Source organism: Oryx dammah, unplaced genomic scaffold (genome assembly GCF_014754425.2).
Source record: "Oryx dammah isolate SB20612 unplaced genomic scaffold, SCBI_Odam_1.1 HiC_scaffold_26, whole genome shotgun sequence".
In the NCBI taxonomy this organism is placed as follows: domain Eukaryota; kingdom Metazoa; phylum Chordata; class Mammalia; order Artiodactyla; family Bovidae; genus Oryx; species Oryx dammah.
Genome location: NW_024070210.1, coordinates 17853395 through 17864719, shown reverse-complemented (window position 1 = coordinate 17864719; position 11325 = coordinate 17853395). Strand labels below are relative to the sequence as shown.

The 11325-nt window shown below is 35.3% G+C and overlaps 1 protein-coding gene across 2 annotated transcripts in view; it reads left to right on the top strand.

Moving 5' to 3' along the window:
- The window catches only part of DNAL1 (dynein axonemal light chain 1), a 37488-nt gene that overhangs the window by 16752 nt on the left and 9411 nt on the right, over positions 1 to 11325 (top strand). For both annotated transcript variants that reach the window (XM_040227540.1, XM_040227541.1), the window contains exon 5: positions 6321 to 6376. In XM_040227540.1, coding sequence (XP_040083474.1) covers positions 6321 to 6376 — 56 coding nt within the window. The remainder of the gene's footprint in view (positions 1 to 6320; positions 6377 to 11325) is intronic.

Sequence of the window (11325 nt, the reverse complement as noted above, 5' to 3'; positions counted from 1 at the left end):
AGTGGAAACAGTGGCGGACTTTATTTTGGGGGGCTCCAAGATCACTGTAGATGGTGATTGAAGCCATGAAGTTAAAAGACGCTTACTCCTTGGAAGGAAAGTTATGAACAACCTAGACAGCATATTCAAAAGCAGAGACATTACTTTGCCGACTAAGGTCCATCTAGTCAAGGCTATAGTTTTTCCAGTGATCATGTATGGATGTGAGAGTTGGACTGTGAAGAAAGCTGAGCACTGAAGAATTGATGGTTTTGAACTGTGGTGTTGGAGAAGACTCTTGAGAGTCCCTTGGACTGCAAGGAGTCCATTCTAAAGGAGATCAGTCCTGGGTGTTCTTTGGAAGGACTGATGCTAAAGTTGAAACTCCAATACTTTGGCCACCTCATGCGAAGAGTTGACTCACTGGAAAAGACTTATGCTGGGAGGGATTGGGGGCAGGAGGAGAAGGGGACGACCGAGGATGAGATGGCTGGATGGCATCACCAACTCGATGGACACAAGTTTGGGTGAACTCCGGGGGTTGGTGATGGACAGGGAGGCCCAGCGTGCTGCAGTTCATGGGATCGCAAAGAGTCGGACACAACTGAGCGACTGAAATGAACTGACCTGAACACTTGTTAATACAGTGGTTTTCATTGAGAACATCCCCTTCCTGTAACAGGAAAACCCTGCAAGAAACAAAATTAACATTAAGAATGCAATGTTTAAATGTTATTTAGAGGAAGATCTCTCAAGACTTCTCTGATTTCCATCATTATAATTACTCTTTCTTGGAAACATTTATAACAGTATACCTTGGATTATAATCCAGAAAGTGAAGAGGAACTAAAGAGCCTCTTGATGAAGGTGAAAGAGGAGAGTGAAAAAGCTGGCTTGAAACTCAACATTCAAAAAACAAAGATCATGGCATCTGGTCCTATCACTTTATGTCAAACAGATGGGGTAAATGTGGAAACAGTGTCAGATTTCATTTTCTTGGGCTCCAGTATCAATGTGGACAGTGACTACAGTCATGAAATTAAAAGACACTTGCTCCTTGAAAAAAAGCTATGACAAACCTAGACAGTATATTAAAAAGCAGACACATCACTTTACCGACAAAGATCAATATAGTCAAAGCTATGGTTTTTGCAGGAGTCATGTATGGATGTGAGAGTTGAACTATAAAGAGGACTGAGCGCCAAAGAATTGATGCTTTCTAACTGTGGTGTTGGAGAAGACTCTTGAGAATCCCTTGGACTGCAAGGAGATCAAACCAGTCAGTCCTAAAGGAAATCAAGCCTGAATATTCATTGGAAGGACTGGTGCTGAAGCTGAAGCTCCAGTACTTTGGCCACCTAATGCATAGAACTGACTCATTGGAAAAGATCCTGATGCTGGGAAAGATTGAAGACAGGAGGAGAAGGGGTTGACAGAGGATGAGATGGTTGGATGCCATCACAACTCAATGGACATGAGCAGACTCAGGGAGATAGTAAAGGACAGGAAAGCCTTGTATGCGGCAGTTCATGGGCCTCAAAGTGTCAGACACAACTTAGCAACTGAACAACAGCTTCATATATTTATTTTGAGTATTAAATGAGTCAATGTGTATAAAGTGCTTAGAATAGTGCCTGGTGCATATAAATGCTCAAGAAATAGTAGCTGTTATTATAGTTAGGAATATGTTCTGTCTCTTTAGATAATGAGCCCCTTAGGGCAAGCACCATATTTTATTAATCTTTTAATCTTCTACTCCTAATCTCTGTTTCCCCCTGCCCCTGCCTAATACCTTACTCAAAGTTGCATTCAGTATTTATATAGTGCTGGAGAGGAAGTGTTTACTATTAGAGTTATATTTAAAATGATTAAGTCTATTCCAGTTTTCACTGACTCATTAAACAATTTGAGATATTTCATTTTCTTCTCTTTTGGTTTCTTTGTAATTGAAAGAACTTGCTTACATGAGGCTAAATTCATAACCTCAGTATGAACAACATGCATTTCTTTTGTGGAAACATGACTATGACATGAAATTGGGTAAACTTCTATAAAGGGCTGGTAACTCGTGTTCTCTTTGATCACTTGGTAGTGACTCTCAGGAAAATCATGTTAAAAAGAGTTCCAGAAATTCAGTGGAAAAGAGTACCTTGATCAATTAGTGATGTCTAATGTAGACATGGAAAGAGATAGGATGGGCATTTGTATCATGTATTTGCTATACTAGACACATCTATTTTAGTTCTGCTTGTAACAAATGGTATTTCTGCAGTCTACAGAGAATACACTTTGTCTGTGACTATGAAGCAAAATGAAGCCAACTGATCCATATAAAATACTGAATATATGACTCTAGCTTGCCTCCTACACCTTTCCTTTCATGAGCACTGTGTCTTACCTACTATGCTAATATGAGAAGATCTGAAATAAACAAGTATTGCTATTTAACGGGGGTTTTAAGGCAGATTAACCCTAACAGCTGTGATGAGAAAACAGTATGACATGAGTATGCTCAAACTGTGGCTAAAAAGCTGTACAATATAAATAATACTCTCATTTAAAGATTAGAAAGTAAATATTGTTGTTAAGATAGTATACTCCTTCAGTTTACTAAATAAATAAATATAACTTTACGATAATGTTTTGATTTTCCTCAAGACCTAAAAAGTGTTTTCCATATAGTGGTGTTTTACTTATGCAGCATATTAAAATATGGAAAATATGTAATTCTGTAATGTTAGAACAGTTAATTTATTAACTTTGATATCATAATTTACCTCCCTGGACAGCAATAAATAATATCCTTTTAGCTCTCTCATTGCCATTTCATGTACATTTTTTAAAGAGTTGTATATATTAAGCTAGGTATTATCTTTGAAAGATCTGCATATATCTGTTATCTCTGATCCGAGGTCATTTCTCAGTTCTTCTCTTAGTTGACCTAAAGTGCTTGACATGATGATTTCTTTTTCTTTGCAGCAATTTCTTTATTGGGTTTCTAGGATACTGTACCCCTTGGATTTCCTCATGCCTTTCTGGCTGTTTCCTCCCAGTCTCATGTCCTCAAATTTTTTAATGTTGGGGTATCCCTGGCCTCAGTTCTTGGATCTTTTTTCTGTCTTTACCTACTCCACATTCTCATCCAGTTCATGGCTTTACCATCTGTATGCTGATGGTTCCCATATTTATAGCTCAAGTCCATACATCTCCTCTGAACTCCAGACTTACACATTCAGTTGCCCGACATTTCCATTGAATGTCTACTGGACATTTCACACTTAACAGGTTCAAAACTGAGTCCTGCTATCCTTCCCCAGCCTTTGTTAACCCAGCTTCTTGTGTGTCTGTATCAGGCAGTGACAACTGCATTCTTCTAGCTGCTCAGGCCAAATTCCTTGGTAATTTCGTGACTCCTCTGTCATATCCCCTATAAGGCCTTTTTTTTTTTTCTAATTTCATCTCCTATTGCTCTTCTCTCATTCTCTCAGCTAGGTTGTGTTTTGTGAATACTTCTGCTATGGCCCTGCTTTGAGGCCTTTGCAGCTGAAGTTCCCTCCGCATGTTTTTCCTCCAGATAGCCTCATGTCTAGCTGCTTCACTTCCTCTGAATCTTTACTTCGAAGTCACCTTCTATCTAACATGTTGGATGCTTCTACCCCCTGCTGTTTCATTCTTTTTGCCTGCTTTTCTTTATGCTTTACGCTTGTCACTATCTAATACACTTAATTGTTTTGCTTACTGTCTGCCAGAAATTAGCTCCATGACAGCAAGAATTTAAATCTGTGCTATTCACTGTTATATTGCAAGCACTTATAGGTATGCCTGGCACATAGTAGATGCTCAATAATTATGTATTGAATGAATAGCTTTTTGAATAAGATTTTTATTCTGCATTAAATAGAAAAAGATAGTGTTTTCCGTATTAAGAAGCTTTAAAGAATGATTATGTGATTTTCTTACATATTTAATTTCTACATATCTATAGTTATATATAAAGTATATTAGTTTGCTAGGGCTGCCATAACAAATCCCACAGACTGGATGACTTACACAACAGAAATTTATTTTCTCGTAGTTGTACAGGTTAGAAGTCCAAAATCAAGGTGTAGGTACAATTGATTTCTTCTGAAGCCTCTCTCCTTGGCTTGTGTATAGCCATCCCTTTGTCTTTGTTTCTGTCTGTGTCCTAATCTCCTCTCTTATAAGGGCACCAGTCATATTGGATTTTACCTAAAATGTCATCTTACTTTAATTGCCTCTTTAAAGGTTCTATCAACAAATAGAGTCACATTCTGAGGTACTGGGGCTTAGGACCTCAACATATGGATTTGTATGGGACAATTCAGCCTATAATATGGGGTTTTATTTCAACTATTTTGCAAGAATTAGATTGCTTTTAAAATATTAATACCTTGTTCTGAAAACTAAATGTTTCTCATAAGATAATTTGAAAATTTTATTAAATAAATTGAAACCAAAGCTTGTATAACTATAAATGCCTGATACCTATACAACACATACACCATTTATTGTGTACTTACTATGGGTTAGGCATTATGCTGAATATTTTAGACAATTATCTCATTTAGTCCTTATATTCCTATAAGATAGAGCCTATACTTCCTCATTCTACATAAAAGAAAACTGAGATTCTGAGAGCTTTGGTTACTTCCTTGGAGAGCTTGGATTGGATTTTGTTCTTAACCATCGAATTATGGATGTTATAGAATAGTGTTATCCAATAGAATTATCTGTATTGTCCTAATATAGTTCCAACTAGCTATTTATAGCTATTAAGCTCTTGAAATGTGGTTAATGTGACTGAGAAACTGAATTTATATATAATTTTAATTAAATTAATGTAGTCCTATCACTTTATGGCAAATAGATGGGTAAAAAGTGAATACAGTGTCAGATTTCATTTTCTTGGGCTCCAAAATCAATGTAGATGGTGGATGCAGTCATGAAATCAAAAGACACTTGCTTCTGGGAAGAAAAGCTATGACAAACCTAGACAGTGTATCAAAAAGCAGAGACATCACTTTGCTGACAAGGATCCATATAGTCAAAGCTATGGTTTTTACAGTAGTCATGTATGGATGTGAGAGTTGGACCATAAAGAAGGCTGAGCACCAAAAAATTAATGCTTTTGAACTGTGGTGCTGAAGTAGACTCTTGAGAGTCACTTGGACTGCAAGGAGATCAAACCAGTCAATCCTAAAGGAAATCAACCCTGAATATTCATTGGAAGGACTAATGCTGAGGCTGAAGCTCCAATACTTTGACTACCTGATGCAAAGAGCCGACTCATTGGAAAAGACCCTGATGCTGGGAAAGATTGAGAGCAAAAGAAGAGAGCGACACAGGATGAGATGGTTAGATGGCATCACTGACTCAATGGACATGAGTTTGAGCAAACTCAGGGAGATAGTGAAGGACAGGGAAGCCCGGAGTGCTGCAGTTCATGGGGTTGCAAAGAGTCGGACTCGACTTAGCGACTAAATAACAATGTGGTTAGTAACTACCATATTGGATAGCAGAGTTATAAAAGTTTAAGTTGTGAAAATTAAATGTATAACTTATACATAAGTAATCACAGTAGATTTTTAGGACAGAAGTGAGATTGCATGTTTTACTAGAAATCTTTTAATTTTGAAAAATAATATGTGTACATGGTGTTATGCAAATAAGTTCAGAAGAAGCTAAATTAAAAATATCTTCCTCTGCCCTTCCTTAGACTGACTCTCAGTTCCTCCCCCAAACCAACCACTGTTTCTACTTTTTTTCTTCCAGAAATAACCTTATAGATAGACAAAAGAAACATCCTTTTAAAAAACACAAATAGACTTCTTTTTAAACCAAATTACAATCTAATTATTCTAAAAAATAAAACAAAAGATTTTTAAAATGCTAATTTACTTGATTTCGCTTATCTTTTGTGGAGTGAGGTGGGGACTGTACATGAGAATGTTTCTATTTTCTAGTATAAGTCCTCATACTATAAGAGATTTGAAATGTATATGCTCCCAAATTTAAAGTTCAAATCTTCTTTACTCTTATTTTATCTGTGTAATATTTCTTACTAGCCAGTAATTTAAAACCATGCATTTCAAACAGCTAAACATTTAAAATTTAATATTGATGTGATGTGCAGTTGTAGAGTTTACGTTAGTGATGGGTCAGTGTTATTTCCTACTTGATTACCACTTTTTATTAGTACAGCCTTTCTTATTATATAAGAATATTTATTATATAAATGTATTAAAACTTTATTATATTAGATTTATAACAATTGTGTGATATGATTCTAATAAAGCAAAATTGCTTCCTTTCCTCTACAGAAAACTTGAGAATATTGTCTTTAGGAAGAAACAACATAAAGAACTTAAATGGACTGGTAGGTTGTTATTTACTACTTAAAGAAGCATACACTCTTTTTCTTGAGTATATAAGTAATACTTGTCTGTTGCAGAAACTTTTCAAAATAGAAAAGCAAATATAAAAAGTACCTATATAAAAAAATACCTATATAAAAAAGACGTGGCACATGTATGCAATGAAATAATATTCAGCCGTAAAAAAGAACGAATTTGAGTCAGTTCTAGTGAGGTGGATGAGCCTGGAGCCTGTTATACAGAGTGAAGTAAGTCAGAGAAAACCAAATTTAGAATATAATATATATATGGAATCTGGAAAAATGGTATTAATGAACCTATTTGCAGGGAAGGAATGGAGATGCAGATGTAGAGAATGGACTTGTAGACACAGTGAGAGAAAGAGAGTGGGATGAATGGAGAAAGGAGCATCAGCATATGTACACTGTCATATGTAAAATGGGTAGCTGGTAAGAAGTTGCTGTATAACACAGGGAGCCCAGCCTGGTGCTCTGTGATGACCTCAAGGGGTGGGATGGGGAAAGGGGAGGGAGGCTCAGTAGGGGAGGGATATATGTATAATTATGGCTGATTTGCATCGCTGTGTGGCAGAAACCAACAGAACATTGTAAAAATTTTTTAAAAAGGAAAGAAAAATTATTCTTTGTAAACAGGGGTATTCAGAGGTGAATCGAAGGGTTCTGTGCTGTTCACTTTCAGCAAACAACAAACTTCATCTATTCAGTCTTTAAAAGGAAGCATCACCCAGCAAGCTAACTTCCAAAGAACAGCTTTGAAACTGCTCCCATTTGCAAGCACTGAGATTATTGACAGTAAAACAGAAATCCTGTGGGCTGGTTTAAAAAAAAAGTACCCATAAACCACTGCTAACATTTTGATTGACATCTTTCTTGCCTTTTTTTTCTTTGCTTTGGTGAGAATGTAGAAAGTGAAATCATACTGTACATTTTGTTTTCCATATCTTTTTTTTTTTACTTAATATACAGAGATAATGTTTCCATGTCATTCCTTCATTCAGCAAATCCATACAGTATATTTCCTGAATGCCTTTTAGCCAGGTACTGTTCTAAGCACTAGAGATACAGCAGAATATAAAACAAAGCTCTTGTTCTCATTGAACTTACATTGTAGTGGAGGGAGACAGACTAGAAAATAATTGTATAATAATATATCAAGTGGTGAATGCAATGAAGAAAAACAAGGCATATAAGAGAACGTGGATTGATGGGAAGTCCTCTCTGAAAGTGAGAATGTAGGCTCATAGAGCTGACCAAGGGACCGGCACTCCGGACTGGAGAGGGAGAGCAAGTGCAAGTGTCCTGAAACTGAAGCTGCTTGGTTACTTGAGTGAGAGCAAACACATTGAATGAGGAACTGCCCTCAGTGAGGCTGACGCAGCTAAGAACCCGCACTCATAAGACATGAAACGATTTCAGATTTTTTTCCCAAGTGGCTTGCAAAGCCATTGGAGGTTTTTGATCAGAGAATAGTACTTAAGTTTTTAAAATAATTTGCAACCATATTCTTTTTTAATCTATTTTATTGATATACCATAATTTATTTAAATAAGTTACTCATTATTCATAATCAATGCTATTATGAGCCTCCTTTTAGTTATATTATTGCATACATCTATGAATAATTCCTTGGATAAATTCCTTGAAATGGAATTGCAGGGTCAAAAGGTATGAATTTCTTTTAAGGCCTTTGTGACATATTATCAAGTTACACTTTGGAAAGGTTGTACCAATTTATACCACCACCAGTAATGTAAGAGGGTTCCCATTTCCCCTTACCAAACATGGGTTTGTTAAAATTTTTGACAGTGTATTTTATTTTCATATTTATTGGCCATCTCAGTTTCCTTGCAAAGAGGTTGAAATGAAAGAATATTGTAAAACTAGGCAAATTCAGAAAAGATGAAGTTAATTTCTTTTTCTTGTGTCTGTTCCCCCAAAGACAATAATTTTTTTAAAGTGCATATTGTTAAATACTTCATAAAAACTCTGAAATATTTTGTAATGATGGTCTCCTGTTCCCCCACCTCACCTCAGTAAGTCTAGCTTGTGCTTCATCAGAGTCATTGAGGTTGAAACTGTTTTGCTTCTGAAACTGGTAAACTACAGAATAGTAACTGCCCATGACCAGACCGGCTACAATGGCCACCACCATTCCACCCCTTTACAGAAACAGCCAAAACACCTGAATAGGAATCAGTGTTCAGAGGAGCAATTTTGGAATTATCTTGAATTATTTGGTAGTATCCCCACATCTGCATGTCTGCTTACCCATATAAATTCATAAAATGTTGGAAATTCTTAGAGATTATGTTCTGAAGTTAATAAAGGAAGTTTTTTCCCCAACACAATAGCCAGTAGATGAATTGTTTGCTTTCTAGCTAGATACAATTAATAAAATCCTAATGATATATAAATTATTTTTATATTCTAAATGATTGGTAAATTTAAAGACATTTTGCTTTCTCTTCATTCTATGAGCTTTAGATGGTAAAATGTCATATATAGGGGGACATTATTCATAATGGGCAAAGTATTAAATTGTAGCACAAAGTTTCAGAATTTATTATACTTCAGGCTAAACATTACTTTGAATTTTCTATAAAGGAAGAATTTGCAAATAAATACACCCCCAAAATTTTAGGACCACTATGATAGATGCTGGATGTCCCCCCAGGTATTTACTAAACACTAACTAGCTTCTTAAATATTGATATGGTGTATAAGTTCTCCCGTGAAATGTAATATATACCTAGAAACCAATAAGAAATGGTAAATATAGGAGTAAAGGCATGAATGGAGATATTATCTAGCTGAACCATCACTTAGATCTCTTACTTTCTATAAACTGCTATCAGTAACCCCCAACAGTTGCTTTTTTCCCCCTCAGTGTGTGTGTGTGTGTACACATACCAAAAACAACATTTAATCCATCTAAAAACTTTCTACTTATGCACAGACTGAAGAAAAATAAATCTGCATATGGATACAGATGCTGGACTTCAGACAGTTTCACATACTAACTGATTTATTCATCTAGACACATTAGCCTCATAGCATGATTTGAATAGCTGCCTCAGTAACTTACAAATAACTACTCTAATATATGAAACATGGAATGTTAAATTGAAGGAAGGGAGTCTATATAAAACTACTTAGGAGAACTATTTGTTGTTGGATTTCCACATTACTGGCTCCTTAACTTTCACACTTCAGATGTCACTTCCTCAGAAGAGACCCAACTATCCTATCCTAAAACAGAACTCTAGTCAACAACTCTTACCACTCTTAATTTTTCCCGTTTTTATTATTTGTTTATTCTCTTTCCCTCTCTCTGTCTCTCCCTCTCTTTCTCTCTGTGTCACAGACAAATGCTGATAAGTGTATCAGTTTTGTTCATCAGCATCTACACTGGTGCTTGATACATGTAGTAGGCACCCTGTAAATACTTATTGTGACTCCAAATATTTTATTGCTACTTATAAAAACTATTAGGTTAAATTTTAAATTCTAAGAGTAATGCATGTAATTGTAAAAAACAAATCAAGCAACTCATAAATAAATGAAATACACTGTGAAAGTCTTTCTTTCTACAATAGCTCCATGAATAACAGGAATAATATTTGTATACTTTAAATTTTTTCTGTGTAGAAACAGACATCTGTGTATGTATATGTGCATGCAAGAGTGTGTGTATGTTATATTTGTACTGATAATATATTGTGCATATTTTTCCTGTTTTTTTAAATCAGGACTATCCTTCCATGTAAAAACAGGCAGATTTAATGCATTCTTTTCCATAGCTGGTTGTTTTCTACTTTATCAGTATAAATGGCAGTGTGTTTAACTATTCCAATACAGCTGAGCATGTAGAATATTTCCATATATTTTATTGAGGAAGGGGGTCTTTCTCTCTCTCTCTCTTTTTTGCTATTACATATCATACTGTAGTGAATATCTTTTTACAGATATCCTTTAGTAATTGTTTGAATATTTACATAGGCTAGATTCCTAAAAATAGAAAAGCTGAGGTTATTTTTGTGCATTTGAATTTTGACAAGTACTTCAGATTGCTCCCATGGTGCTTATGCCAGTCTCCACTTCCATCAGTGGTATAAAAATGAGGATTACCCCCTCTCCCCTCAATATCCCTGAGTATTATCTATGTTTTTAATATCTGTCAATATGTTAGAAACAATATGTTGTTTTAATCTGTGTGATTTTGAACATCTTTTTATATATTTATTTGTTAGCTATGTTTCCTGTTTTGGAAATTGACCTAACATATTTTTTACCCAGTTTCTGCTTTTATCTTTTTCTTCTTAAATTCTAGGCACTCTCCAATATTCCTAATAATTATCTAGTATTGATAATTATGTAGCACACTCTTTACATGCATTATCTCAGTTGAAACTCATAAGTAGATAATATCCTCATTTTAAGATAAAAAATCCTCAATCTTCATTTTCAGATAAGAAACTGAGGCTCAGATAGTTATGTAAAGTGTCCAAGTATAGTGAACAGGCACTATTAAACCCTGTGGCCGAGATAAGTAGTCGTCAATAGTTATCACAGTCTTCGATGTGTATTTACTTTGTCCCAACTGTTCTATATCAGTAAAAGAGTAAATTCAGCAAATGGGCTATCTGGAGAATTGATCAAGTTGGCTATGTGAAAATTGACCAAGAGTCCTCACCTGCACATGTAAAATGACACTAAATAAGTGGAAGAACCCTAGAATTGAGCCTAAATTTTCTAATTAGTATTTAATCACTATTTTTTTCTGCTGCCTCACACGTTCTAAACTGGAGATATGAGATGGATGGGGACGCAGTGCAGTAAAAATGTATGTAACAAAGTTTAAATAATCTGAAGACTGATGCTATATATGATATACTAATTCCTTTGAGAGAAGGTGTCAGAATTTACCTGAG